This window comes from Eurypyga helias, unplaced genomic scaffold (genome assembly GCF_000690775.1).
Source record: "Eurypyga helias isolate BGI_N326 unplaced genomic scaffold, ASM69077v1 scaffold16025, whole genome shotgun sequence".
Taxonomy (NCBI): Eukaryota; Metazoa; Chordata; class Aves; order Eurypygiformes; family Eurypygidae; genus Eurypyga; species Eurypyga helias.
Window position 1 is genome coordinate 1 of NW_010249616.1, and position 15,281 is coordinate 15,281.

The 15,281-nt window shown below is 37.4% G+C and overlaps 1 protein-coding gene across 1 annotated transcript in view; it reads right to left on the bottom strand.

Moving 5' to 3' along the window:
• Nucleotides 1-363: 363 nt before the first annotated feature.
• PDE10A (phosphodiesterase 10A) overlaps nt 364-15,281 on the bottom strand; it is a gene marked incomplete at its 5' end in the record, with an annotated part of 36,219 nt that continues 21,301 nt past the window's right edge. The window contains 5 exons of the mRNA XM_010151432.1: nt 364-450; nt 4,915-5,026; nt 7,035-7,207; nt 10,177-10,332; nt 12,975-13,125. Of these exons, the coding sequence (XP_010149734.1) occupies nt 364-450; nt 4,915-5,026; nt 7,035-7,207; nt 10,177-10,332; nt 12,975-13,125 (679 nt within the window). The remainder of the gene's footprint in view (nt 451-4,914; nt 5,027-7,034; nt 7,208-10,176; nt 10,333-12,974; nt 13,126-15,281) is intronic.

A 15,281-nucleotide genomic window follows, 5' to 3' on the forward strand; every position in this document is an offset into this window, starting at 1 on the left:
TTCTGTTGTTAATGTATTTATAGAACCATATTTTATTGCCTTTTATGGCAGAGGCCAGGTTAAGTTCTAGTCGGGCTTTGGCCCTTCTAATTGTTTCCTAATCACCTAATTGTAGGTGACTGTGGTTTTAGCTGGAATTACAAGTACAAAGTATGGAACAGGTGGTAACAGCAAAGAGCACACTACTATTTAAGTAAATGTTTGAAAACAATTTTTCCACCACTAACCCTGGTTTGTATGCAGAACATAGAATTCAGCAGCCCATATACCCTAATGTCAAATGCTATATTCACTAATATGTTAAATGTTCTTCCATACATGTTTTATTAACACTATAAACATGTACCCTCTTACTGGAAGAGTTCATACCTGACCCTGAGGGACTTCATCCTTCTTGTCTCTGTCCATCATAGGAATAGGTTGAATACCCGTTTTCTTCATTTCATCACCCTGGAGAAAAGCAGAGAGAGGGATTAGGAAAAGAAAGATCAAGACTACTGAGATCTGAATTAATTTCCATCTTCTACTGACTGTCAATCTAAAAATCCAGAATTTAAAATAATGTGTGGTAACAGTCTAAGGCAATCAGAAAATTGCCTAAGGAGTGGCTCATTTTATACAGTCACCTAAATGATAATGTAAATAACAGATCCTGAAAAAGAATGTTTTGAGTTAATGTACACACATTTTTCTTGCTTCCAAGGGCATCTCCATAATAAAAAGCAATGGGAGAATAAACCCTAATAAATCAGTTCATTCTATTCTATTCTATCCATCATTAAGCTTCGTCTTTCAAGACACTACTTGTTTAAAGCACTATCAAACAATGACCAATAGAACACAATTCACCCATACAAGAAAAAGCTGAGTAAAATAGATGAATTTACCTATGCACCCTCTTTGTCAACAAGCCAATCCTTTTGACCATGCTGTTTTGAAGCTGCCGCCTGTCAAACAACCTTCTTTACGTACATTATCCCTCTACATTCCTAAGAGGAATGCTAAGATGCACTATATCCAAAGACCAGATATATGTAATATAAGGTGAAAGTTCTCTCTTGTACGTGTTACACACTACCAGCAGAGCAGACAAAGCACATTTCTGAGGACTATACTGGGTCTGAACACAATTACTCCTTAAAAATCCTTAAATAGCTGAGTAGTTTCTGTAACAAACTGAAGTTTTCCAATAGCTTTATGCCTCAACTGTGTTGTCAAAACACCACAGATGTTTAATCTTGATGTTATAAAGGCATAAAAACAATGGTTGCCTTTGGCTACTGCTCATGTCTGATATTCCAAAATCAATGTGACCTTCAAACTGCTAACCTTACATACTAGGTTTGCATGGTGAGGTTCTGGTAGCCAGGGGGCTACAAGGGTGACTTCTTTGAGAAGATGCCAGAAGCTTTCCCTATGTCTGACAGAGCCAGTGCCAGCACAATGAGGGCTGCTATGAGGAAAATTAATTCCATCCCAGACAGACCAAATACACCTTAGTTAGGGAGAAAGTTTATGCAGGATAACCACTCATACAATATTTGCTTATCTGTGTCCCTTAATGTGAGATTAGTTGATAGAGGTTTACCTATCTAAAGCTTGGAACATTCCTGAAATGTGTGTTCTATGTTTTTGCTAGTTAGTGAAGGCATCTCCAGGAGACAATTCATTATACCTTTCTCGTAAGATTATAACAAGCCAAATTTCAAGTGCCAACATGCCCTTCCAAGGGTGGATTTTGGCACCTTTACTCAAAGAGAAGTTTGCAATATAATAAATTGCTTTTGTCTGAGCAGAGCATCTTTCTATTTGACTGTCTTTCAACTATCCTGAGTGTAAAAAAGATGGGGGCTTCTGGAAGTCAACTCCTTCTTGCATATTTGGCCTCAACATCACCTATTAACTATGATACTGCTCAATTAACCAACAGGAGGTGTACTCAGAAGCTATTTTTGAATTAGTGTCTGTACTGTTCTCTCATATCACATATTTCTTTTTCCAAGTAGAGCTTAGAATCATCGAATGATCAAATATAATCTCTGCTACGCATCTGACTGCTGAAAGAAACAAAAGGAAATGCCCCCTTCCTCAGCTGATAAAAAAGGTGCCTGTAACAATTCCCAGCACAGAAGTTCAGTGGATCGTTATTTAGGAACTGTAAGCAAATCTTTTTCATGTGCCCCCAGTAAATAGTATCTAATTATTTTCCATTTGCTTGAAGGACAATTGATTGATCCAGGACTGTCTGCAGCTACAATAGTCTCAGTGATAAGAACCTCAACACTAAGCCATTTAGCAACATGTCATTTTAAGTTCTTCGATTAACATAATATCAAGTGCCTGAGAAACACCTGAAGTCAGAGCTTTGAGGAAGCTGTCTGGCCTCTGACTGATTATGCCAAAGTTGAGCAAAGCTCAAGGTTTATCTTGACCGTATCACTTTAAAAGAAAAAGGTATGTCAGAATCACAGACTGGTTTTGGGTTGGAAGGGACCTCTTGGGATCATCAAATCCAATCCCACACAGCTGCCCCTGCAGGATCAGCTAAAGCAGGTGACACAGGACTGTGTCCAGTCAGGTTTTAAGTATCTCCAATGATGGATACTCCACAACATCTCTGGGCAACCTGTGCCAGTGGTTGACCACCCTCACAGTAAAAAAATATTAGATTTAGTTGGAATGCATGTTTTCATGTGTTCAGTATGCGTGAACAAATGTACGATACACACTTGTAAAAAATACTGCTTTTATCCTCATAGTTATGATCATGATCAGAAAGTTAGAGTTGAAATTTAAGCCAAGAAGCCTGTATCATACTTGCAATATTACTATAATAAGTGGTTTCTAATAAGTCTCTTAAAAAATACTGCAGAAAGGGTTTAACAACTGCTGAGTGCTTCATATCTCACAAAAAATCACAGCAGACAAATCTTATACAAGCTTGTAATCCTATAGAATTGATGAGCAAACGTATTATTTTGCTAGAGTTGTAGCACTGAGGGAAAGCTTCATGATAAAGTGATATCAAGGTAGATCTTAGCTGAAAACATTAGCTATACCAGGCTTCATTCAGTGAAAAAAGATCAGTGTGACATACCACCAAAACTGCCACAACCCCTTCTGCAGTTACAGTTTTAGTTAATGTTTACACAAAGAAGAAATATTATAAAAAATTTCTGATTAAATTATTCAACATACTAAGATTATGAACTCAAGTAGTAATTAAAAGCAACATTCTAACCTACTTTTAAGAACTCTAACATAACCTAGTCTAGTCAAATATACTTTTCTGCAGTTTACCTTTTTTCCCAATTAAGTAACAATTTCCGCAGTGAAACACATCTAAACTTTCTATTGGTTTCGCTTTCCAAGATTTTCTCTGTATCTGCCTCCAGCTTTCCAATTTCTAGCAGCATTTAGACCTGTGGCTGGATATGTCAGCTATCCTGATGGATCACAACATACCCAACCTCTGCCACATATCACTTAACCCATTTTTAAAGATCAGTCAGTAAAACACCAATTACAGGATTCAATTTCTGTCAATAACTTCTAATTTACATTTGTTGTGTGGAGTAGCAACATAACTAGATCCACCTTCATTAACTCATTCTTGGATTACAAAACAGGTTAAAGTCTGGCCAGGCTCAGTTATGTCCATAATTCTATCTTTACTGCTGTTGAGCAGGAAAAATCAATTTGATCCTTACTTCTCCACTAAGTTCACAAGATTTGCATGAAAATGTTTTTTTACTTGTAAGCAAAAAAGTTACAGTGAGGCACATCAACATTATACCACTCATAAGAACACCCATTTTCCAGTGCTCTCATTTTAGAAAGTGAGTACAGAACTAGATCTTTGAGCTTACACAGTTTGCAGTTTTTGAATATTTTATTGTGGTCTGAGCTGTTCATAATTAAGAGAACAAGAACATGTAAATGCAAAAAACACCCGGAAGCCATGCACATCTTCAGTTTCATAATAAACATGCAACAGGCAGGCCAACAATCTGCACGCTATATACATGCTACACCAACTCTGTGGGCCTGATTTCCATTTCCTACCTGTGTAAAAACAGAAATCAGCCCACTGAATTCTGCAGACTTCCACAGGGCACATAACAGAAAAGAACAACACTTTATGATACATATGTTCAATAGCAGTTCTGAAAATACAGCGTATCTTCTAAAACTGCATAATTCAACTCTGAGCAACACCCTCATAATTTATTCCTTATCGCTAAAGCAGTCACTTCCACTTAAAAAAATTAAATTATTAGGACATTTACTCAGTGTAAGACACATGAGAGATAGTATCTTTATTTATGAACATGATTACATTAGCACAGATCAATGCCTTGTTTCAATTCTTAGTACATCTTATCTGGGGAGTAACTTTCAGTCTATTAAAGAATCAGCTCTCTCTGAGACCCAGTTGTTGAGCTGGCTCACAAAGAACACTCAAATGGTCAGATCAGAACAACTTTAACGTTTGCTTTAGCATTTCCTGGACTCATACTACAGCTGTATAAGTGTGTTTCAAGGAAGCTGACCTGGAAGTTGGTTTCCTATTTTGGATTTCTAGAACACAAATAGATCCTTCATAAAACTATAGTTAGTGACGCAAAAACCTTACAAATTTTCTTCTGTGGTCTGTTGCTCTGTCACCTTATGTTAGGACTTTTATATTAATTCACGTTTAACAGAGAGAAAAACTACTTCCTGAAAATTAGGATGCTAACTTTGCTATTTAAATAGCTCCAGAGTAAACAACAAAACACGTGCATGCACCAATGAACGCTCTTTACAACAAGCACATTAAGATATTGATTGAATAATACTTATGGTTGTTTATTTCTTCCTGGATACTTTCATTTATAAAGGAAAGAGATTAAACAAAAGAAACACACATACCTCAGCCCAGAACTCTGCATATATATCATTGGCCGTCAGTCTGGTAACTGGCCACAGCTTTGTTACAGAACACAAATCACAAGCCGTCATCATCAGACCAATCACTCTATCTCTAAAATAAAATTACATTAAATTGTAAGTTTGGTAAAGAATTAATGACGACACTGCAATGTTTTTATTTGTGCTTATTCAGCTCAATCAACAGTAAAGTATATAAACTATAAAATTTCTCCCCACCTTGCTTGTTTCTTACTCCCTTGTTCCCATTTCACAGGTAAGGCATCACACAAATTGTGTATTACATTCCCTGTAGTATTCCCTGCATTGTTTGCAGTCAGAATTCATGGACTATCCTCTGCACAATCACATTCATAGGAGAGTGCACAAGAATGCCTGCGTGTTAAAACACGCTTATGCCCCTCCTTAGTTTTCTGAAAATACAGTACAAGTCTATGAGAAGGAAGACGGCATATCCTGCTCCCTCATTTTTTTCTGTTCTTTAAAGAGAGAGGAATGCATCCTCCAAAAAGAGGAAAAACTAGTTCTGGGTCTATCTCAGGATACATTGTCATTGCTTTGCTGGAATTAATTCTAACCCTGACGGAACAAGAATCCTCCACAGAACTCTGTCCTAGACACTGACGAACCTGTTCACAGAATAACTGAACAGCATCAGTAGGATTATAATCATTGTTGAGATAAGGCATGCAAAAAAAAATCTTATTTAAACAGTTTTCTCGCACTCACCGACTACACAAACCTATGGTTCATGAAGTTTTATGAAGTAAACTGACAAATTAATGAATGAGTTCATGTGTTTCCACCCAATGGAGAACTTAAGATGACAAGTAAGAACGCCTGCATCTCTGTTAATGATGCCTGTTCCATGAAAACAGCACACAACTTGCTAACTTGCATGCCAGTGTGATGGCAGTCATTAGAACCGTACCAACACACAAATATATCAGAAAAAATGTAAAAATGAACAATATAATCAACAGATAAATGGCAAAGTGCAAGTCTTCTGAGTTAAGAAAGAGGATTCATCAGGCACATAATGGCCAAATTCAGTGTTTCATTGCATGTACAGATACCAGCTAGAGGTCTTTAGCCACATTACAAACTGATGTCCCATCTTCAGGCATGCGGCTTTGCGCTGAAAATACTCTGAGGGCAGGTAATATAAAAAATACAAACATAATAGAATATTCAATCACCCGCTAAATAGTTGTAATCCTACTTAAATTTTATAAACCCTAAATTCAAGATTTCTGGTAAAATTTCATTCTGAGATTATCAGGAGCTACTATATGTTTGCCTTTTTAAATTGCTGAGGTTTATTCAAGTCTGATAAGCCTCAGTTTCATACTGAGGAATAAGCTTTTAAAAATTGCTCTTCCTACAGTGTTGTAATAATTTATTCAAAACTACTGGCAAAAAGCTGTAAAACTCCCCAGAAAAGAGATACCAGTACCAAAGTTCCTTTTGAAATTAAATCAGAATCATGACTCAGTATTTTCTCGTATTACTTCCCTAATTCTTCCCTGCAGTAGATTAATGAAAAGATCTCCTTTACAAATAAAGCAGCTCTTAAGGGCTGTACAAGCGGTTTAATGAAGCCTGCTATGAGACACATCTCTCATCCAGTGTGCACTTTGTTTTGCTTATGTGGACAGAGAGTCATTTATTTATGAATATGAATACATGCACTCGTTGCATATTTTTAAAACTTAGAGCTATCTTCATCCACAAAGGTTGATATCTGACCAGAATTATTTCAAAAAAAGCACACTGACAGAGTAAAAACAACACTGACATAAAAATAAAACTAAGTAATTATTGCATTATACCTCCCGCCCTCAACCTAACTGCCTGTGCACTAACTTTCCTCTGCAATGATCTGTCATTGAGCTGTGCATACGACATCCAGCGGCAGAGACATGCAAATATAAACCAATGGAAATTACTGTTATATACTTGGAATTTTACACACAGCTGGTCTTAGAAATCTCATATGTAAGAAAATTACTGCGTACACAGAAATTTTTTTTTGCAAAAGAGAAAGTTTTTTATTTCTAGGACTAATGCCACAGTGAACTAATACTGGTTTGCTGCTTTACCTGTGTGCTTGGTTCTTAAGGTTTAATGCTCCTGTCTGATGTAGCTCTTCAAGCTGTTTTCTATTTCCAAAATACAGGGCAAGGTCTGTGGCGATGATGGCTTTCCGGATGATCTCAAGTACTTGCTCATATTCGCTGGAGCTCAGATTGGAGAAGACATTGTGCCCTTCCAGCTATGAAAAAGTAAAAAACCAATAAAAAGCACAAGCTCTAATTCTGAGATGACTTTAGTCTTTGCTCCACCAGACAGGCAACAACGGTTTTACAGCTCAATGACAATTTTTTTTTTTAAATCTTGACAGACTGAAATTCCCATTTTTTCTTTTTGTTTTTAAAATACTGTCACGAAACCTATGACTAAGCCACTGATTTGGTTTTGGGACTACTCCTTCTGAAGCCTAAAGGTATTAATAGAGAAAAATGCTAGCTTTTTCTTCTGTGATTTATAAGCACTAAACACACACAGCACTTCCAGAGAGTATTAGCTTAGGAACCTGTGATTCAACCCTGATCCAGAGTACCGCACTGCCGAGTTGGTAAACTGAGCATCTGATTCACTCTGAAGTTCAATTTTGATACTGCATGACACATAATATGGATAAGGAAATACCCAAGTTGAAGTACTAAAATAATTTTCTTTTCATACTGTTCCAAATGAAATGTGTCCAAAATTGCTGCCTTTACTGATACGATTTGCTCTATGGAAATGTACTTAAATTACAGTATTTTAATGTATATTAACACAAAGTAAAAAGCTGCTTTGTTCAACTATAGTTGACTGACTCAAGCTAAAGACAATGGTTTCTACCACGGAGGCTCTGGCAGGATGCCACTGTCACCCCTTTTAAATTTCAGCTATGTATTATTGTGCATTTAACTGACAATATCCATGTACTGTGATCACTCATGAAGCCACACCACATTTTGTAAAGTCAACACTATTCCCTGTCTCTAAGATTTGGAAAACAACTTGTCAAGTCTTCCTACTGTTGAGAGGAAACAGAGGAAAATAAGAAAGAATGAGCCAGCCATGTCAAGGTGTGTACATTCACAAATAGAAAATATTATTAAAATACATCAAATGCAGATGTGTTTTGACATTTAATTGGCATTTGGGCTGAAGCTCATAAAAAGTTTCCCTGACTTTCGTCAAGCATTTACATAATTTGTTCTAAATAAATCCTCTGTGGTACAAATAGTCTTGGTTCATCTCACCATCCGGAACATAAACGTCATTTTCCAACATCTTTACTTGGACAAGTACATTTATTGTGAATAATGAATAGAAAAAACTATCCATCTATGTCTCAATGCTCCTATCACTGACTCCTAAGTTACAGAACATGATGTTTAAAAAAACGCTCAAAACATTTTAACCCGTCATCAACACTTTGGGAGCAAGAAATGACTACTGTTAGTTTTTATGATTTAGGGTTCTGTGGACACTTTCTTCCCCAACCTTGCTGCCTAGCCTGTGAGAACAGGGTATTTGTCCTAATATTTAAATTATTCTAGATTCCCTTCTTTAGGCTTTAGTAGCTGCACTACTCCTTTAGTATTGGAAAGACCACTGTGACAGCTTCTGTTCATACTACTAGAAAAGAACTGATTCTGGTAAGTACTGACAGAAGCTGCCATTTCTGAGCATTGTCACTTTAGAGTAGTACATATGAAGTACAGCTCCTAAGATTTTCTTCTTTTCTGCTGAGCTAAAGTTAGTGAATGGAATCCTCTGTGTTCCTAAGAAGCTAGTGTCTGAATCTACCCTACAGCCCTGACCACCTATTTCCCTGTCCTCACTCTCACTGATGGTCAAGGCCTGGAGGTAGCAGAGAGGCAAAAGGGTTTCCCACCTTCTTGGTAAATGGGACTTTCACCAATTACAACATTTCTACAGGAAAAATGCAAAATAGTTTTTGAAGAATGACTGAGGTTGGCTTCACACAGCCGTAGTGGGACAGAGAAGTGTTAATGACTGAGGAACTTGCTCACTGTGCACAAACTCACATGAAGAACGAATGCTAAAAACCTACTGACATACCACCACTGAAGGATTCAATTACACCCTTCTACAGAGAGATGCATTCAGCTTCCATTCTCTGACGAAATGTATATGATACCTAAAACCCATAACCACAGAATGTGCTTCTGAACACAATACAGAATATGTATTTTTCCTAAAAGGTGATTAGGTATTTAAGAAAATAACTATGTTCCCCCAAAAGACCAGAAAGAAAGAAAAGTTAACAATGAATTAGTGGCACAGTAGCAGGGTAAGGCTGTGCATCGAGCATGTGCATGGTAAATTAAAACCACTGTGCACAGGTATGTTATGGGCTGGCAGGGGTAAGAGTTCTCATTGTTATTGAGCATGAAAAAAACATTTCACTGATGAAAAAGTATCTGTGTGTCAGTAACACACTTGGATTTCCCAAAATGTGTCTGCACGCTTTCCTGTAGTTTTCTATTCATTAAATATATACATTACCTCATACTAGGAACTCTCTTGCGTAGAATATCACCTTACTCAGGGTTTGGGTTTTTTTAAAATTTCAAATCGTTGAGTAACAAAAAAGCATATGATAACATAATGAAACAAATTTAAACTTTTCATGCGTGCAAAATGAACATTTCCTCCTTCATGCCACACATTTAGTGTTCACAATTTATTACAGCAGGTTTTCAAGATTTTTGTGCAAACTTTTGCCAGTATTTGGGTTTTTATTCAGAAATTCAGGATGGCTAAGACTCTGTTACAGTACTTTATGCCAGAAATATCTAGGTAGATGACAAACATCTTTCATTTCCAAAGTTCCTACTCCATATAGTCATAGGAAAACCGCTCACTGACCCAGGAGCTGAAAGCTCCAAAGGAAGGTCATAAGCAAAGACATTCAAATATGCAATTATTTTTTATAACATCAAGATTTTGGGAAAGCTATGTTTTGCACTATTATTAAATGTTTGGGTTGTTAATCATGGAACATGGCTTGCTGTAATAAATCTTCTACTCCTCTAAATGAGCACTACAATCCAGACATAAAATTAAGCATGCTTGAAGAGAATCTACTGGGTAATGACGTGACTCCTATTTCCACCACGGGACTCTACTGCACAGAAGATAGAATTTCAGTAATCCTACCTGCAGGATGGACACAGTCTGTGAGAAGTGGTGCTGTTCCATTGTTGACGTGGAATAGAGAGCAGCTAAGGGGTGATCAAATTTCTGAAGATAGCTGTTGCTGTAACCTCTGTGATCCAGGTCATGACACAGGCATGCAACTAGAAGACCTTTTCGCTACAAAAACATTGAGATAAGCATGAGACGTAAGATGTATTTCCTGCCCCTAGATGTCACTCTCTTCCCAAAATACTGTAAAAGTTGTGCTATGCTTACAATGCCTTCAAAAAGCACATGGAGAAACATCCTTAAAATTACAAGAAACATGGACGTGAGGACGTGCTGAATTAAAATTCTCAGTCCAATTATAATTCAAACCTTTCATATATTATGCATTAAAAAAAACCCCATTGTTGCACACAATCACATACTATTGGAGGGATTCACAAGGGTAAGGCTATAAAACGAAGCAGAAAAAACCCCACTGATTAACCACCTATTAATTGAGCAACAACCAACCTGTACACTGTACTGAGGCACACAATTCCATGAACAAATAGAGAGAAATCATGTAACTAAAAACTTAATCACAAATACACAATATGCAGAATTAAGGTGCACTTAATTAATATGCACTAACTGTACTTCTGATTGAGACCTTTACTTTTATTTCATTCAACTTAAGTTTACAAAGTTAAATCCTTCAACCTTTTTCATTTAATGATTTTTTTTCCAATATTGCACCTTGTGAAGTGTATTTTTAAAAAGCACGTAATAGAACAGATGGTGCAGCAGCACACGACCATGCAGATCCTCAGCAGAAATGGAACCCTTAGGAACATAACACACACCTATATTACAGTGGTGACAGCTGCAGTGGTAGAGTAACAGCTGTAGGAATCTGGTATCACCTTTTCACTGCTATCAGGCAGGGCAAGACATAGAAGCAATATACTTAGGAAAAAAGTCTCTGACGACAAAAGAAAGATGAGCCTCAATCCTTTTTGCTATGTGTTAAGATCTAGTGAGTGTAAACTTGTCTGTCCTTCCCCCACAAGTTTAACTGTCCTGTTGCAACCCGGTTGCATCCTTTACAACCGACGTCTTCTCCAGTCTTAAAATTGTTATCAGTCTGTCCCTTGTACCAGACGGTTCTTTTTCTCTAGCTTGACTCAGACTCCACATCCCCAGAAGTCATTCCTGTCTCAGTCCTTCAGGATTATACAATGCCTATTCCCATTGCTCTTGACCTTGTACCCATAGTTCCTGCTTGGATCACAACTCTGAGACCACTACCAACTGCTGGATCTACTTGCCTCTAGACCAGAGTCCCCTTTACACAGTGTTACATACTGCTCTTCCCATCTCTAAGTCTACCGAGGTTCACGTCATCATCCCTCACCATGGGCTGGTAACTAAGACCAGGCCATCTTAGTTACCCAAACTTTCCTTCAGCAGTTTATTCCTATATTCTTCTTGGATTAATCTTCACTGTCAAGGAAGAAGACTGCTATGAAGAGCTGGAACATAGGCTGGGATAAGACATTCAAACAGCTGAAAGCTGGCTGGAGTTTGGCTGGGAACAAAGATTGTTTCCATCTCTCTTAACAGCTGCCTCTTTTACCCTCCCTCCCTCCCTGTCCGTCTTTCTCTGTGTCTCCACACAGAGACTACTACTTGGTTAGTACTGAATGTTATCAGAGCTCTAAATATTCCCTGAGGCTGCAATCCACAGATTTTTGTTGTTAAAAAAATACCAATTTTTTCGAACTTCTATAGCTTGGCCAACTTTCAGCATATGCCTGGCAAATGCCATTTTCCTTTCTCAGTATCAATTTTCAAGTCACTGCTTTACAGCAGAATAAACAAGACCTTTTCAAATGAAAGATTACCAAATTTTATTTTATTCTTATAGTCTGAACAAACACTTGATTTCTCCTAGCATGTTTCTTTTAAAGAGCCAAACAATTTTGGCTGAAATTTGCCCAAATGAATCAGCTTAAGGAAGTAATAGAATCTGGACAACTACAGCTCAAATGGCTAGTATTTGGAGAAGATATAAACAACCGAAAACAGGTTCTCCCAGTCAGAAGTTTCAGGTAGTATTAATAATAGACAGCATTCCCAGTTTCACCAACCATAATTCAGAAAAAAAAACAAGTGATGGTTCTTCGTAGTGTATATTAATATTTAACCATTCTAAGTCGTCCATTTTATCATTATAACTTTTCCACTTAGTGAGCTATTCAAAATCTTTTTCCCCAACTTTTTTAAACACTATGCATTTATGTTTGAAATACGTAAGAGTATGCTTAGGAAAACTGTTGCACAATAGAAGTTAATTGGTGAATTAGCATATGTGGACAACAGTCTTCCTTCCATCCTTTCTGCTCTCCTTTATTCACGATGTATCAACCACCTCTGCAACCCCTGTCCCCCTATTCAGGATCTCCCAGACCTCAAAGGGTTCAAGATACAGGGTGTTTCCCTCCCGCCAGTACAGATCTGCCAGTTAAATAGTTAAAATAAAGAGTGTGGTTGCAAGTGAGCAGGGAGAACCTCAAGATGTGGACATGGACTTAAAGCAAATCTGCTACTGCTTCTTCAGTGGGCAGACCTGAAAACGCGAAGGAAACACTAGAATTAGGAATTGGAATAATCCTCCTTCTTCAAGCTTTCTACTCACACTCGTTCCTCTGCAGGGGCCTTGATACACCCTCTGCCCAAGCTGACAGCAAAACTCTAGCATAGAATCTGTACTTCTGCGATGGCTGATAGCTCAGATGAGGTCTAGTAACGGACACAGTCATCTCACCTACCTCTAGATCAGTGAAAAGGCCCTGGTTGTTCTGAAGTATGGCATACATGCAATGTGCAACAGTAACTGCATGCTTCCAGTTGTGGTAGGGCACGCGGCGATAGTTCTTCTTCACAGACATAGTAAATCGGCATAGCTTTTCAAGTTCAAAGCTAGAAAGAAATTAATTTGGTCAGAGACAAAAAATAAAAACAGGAAAAATAGTAGACAGAGGAGAAAAGATGCTCTTTGATTTACTCCTCTTGCTAGGATTGACTCTCATTGCAGATGACTAAGTTTTGGCAAGAACAGAGAAGTGTGGATACCCAACAATGCTCTTAGTTTAATCTGTAAAATTCTGGAATGTAAGTCAAGCTACGCAGCTCAGGCAACACAATTCCATAACCTTCCCTGCTCCCAGAAACTTGAAGTGTGGTTTCTTTAAATCGTTATCCATTCAATCTGCCAAATAGTGAAAATCGGCATCTAATGGACAATTTGAAAACGTATTTTGGGACCAAAACAGAAAATTAAGGTTTTTTTAAGCAAATGACATGACATCATCCTGCTTAAATTAAAATGTCAGTCGAACGCTAAATGCATAAGTTGTTTTGAAAAAAAGAAGTTGAAATGCTCCATACGGACATCAGGAAAAGAAGATGATTTTACTTTTTCCAAGATTTTAAGTACTTTTTCCAAGTTTGGTCAAATGAACAGAAATCAAGTATGTTACTGTTTCTTCATTTCTCACCATGCAAAATATTGTTAAGTAATTGACACTGGTATTATTTCTTAAAGAACTTTAAAAATATTTTTGCTACTAGTATAGACAAGCAAAATTAATTTAAGATCAAGAGTATTTTCATTTGGGTCATAATAAAAAGTAGTAATGAAGTAATTGTTACATTTGGCTTATATGCTCATCAAAAACACCTCTGAGGGAGTTCATATTCTGTAGTACCGGAGCTCTGCACAGCCTTTAAAAGATTTCATCTACCAACGTTCCTTTGAAAGGAAAGCTGAATACTTTCTGTTTACAGATGGGAAATTCAGGCACAGATTAGATATCAGATAAAATTTTCTTAAATACCTAATCCAAGCTGTCTTGGATGAAAAGGGACTATTATACTTGAGCCCAGAACTGAACTGAAGATGCCAGACACCCAAATCACCAACTTTTTCCCTCATAAACAGATCAGTTTTCCCTTATTCTCATTTTTTCCCCTGTTACTGTATTCTGACATTTTTTTAAACTTCCATGTTTTGAGAATTTCTTGGGTGTCTCTGGGAAGCTGTATTAATGTTCTAGTTTTGCAGTACATTTAGGCTGAGAAAACCAAGATAAATGTTTCTGACCTATATGTAAAAATGTGAACACATCTACTACATGGAGCCAGTTATATAGAAAAATATATTTCTACAGTTGCATGTTGTGCAAGGTAATTATTCTTCTCAGTCTTAGCCTGACATTGGTAAAAATGGAGGCTTATTGTCTTTCAATAAAGCTTCAGGCTTTCTTTTTTAATTCTAGATAGTTGTCAGACAGCTCTAGAACCATCGGTAGTACTACTGTTTAAAACAGTACATAACTCAGATCATCACAACAGTCACTTCCATCTACATCCAATAACAGCTCAATGGTTACTACGAGACAGTATAATTGTAGCCAAAGGGAAAAGCATTATCAATGATACCTCAACATAGAATATTATTACTTCCTCGACTGCTGTATTTTGTATACTTGACTAAAGCAGTAAAAGATTATTTCTTCAGGAGAGCAAAGAAAATGTAGCAAGTATCAGATTTTTCTCCCAAATCCTCCCTGGACAGGACCGTTATACATTACATAGGTGTATACTTAAAGGCACAACCTCAGTCCTCAACATACTAAAAATCAAAGTTTAGTCTTAAAATTAGCTGTACTTGTTTCAGAGGGTTGAGAAGTTTTGTTCTTTCAAAAATTAAATACAAGTCCAGTCCCAACAGCCTCCTTTTTAAATGTTTTTCTCACTTTTGCTTCTTTAACTTTATAGGTGAAAATTGAGACTCATTTGAAAAATGTAGGGTAGGTGTGAATTCTTTCCCATCAAGTTACACCTTGAAAGAAAGAGACTGGGAGACAGAGAGGGAAAAGAACGTAACTTAGCTGAAAATCCGAACCCCAGCCTTGCACTCACAGCCACTCAGTCAGGAGGGGAAACAAGTTAACTACACGGAGCAGTAGGGAGTAGGGTGACTGTTAGAACAGTCACCCACTTTGCGGTAGTGAAGAAGGCACGAGAAAGACCCTCAGGTTTGAGCGTATACTTTGAGGGCATGGAGATTCATC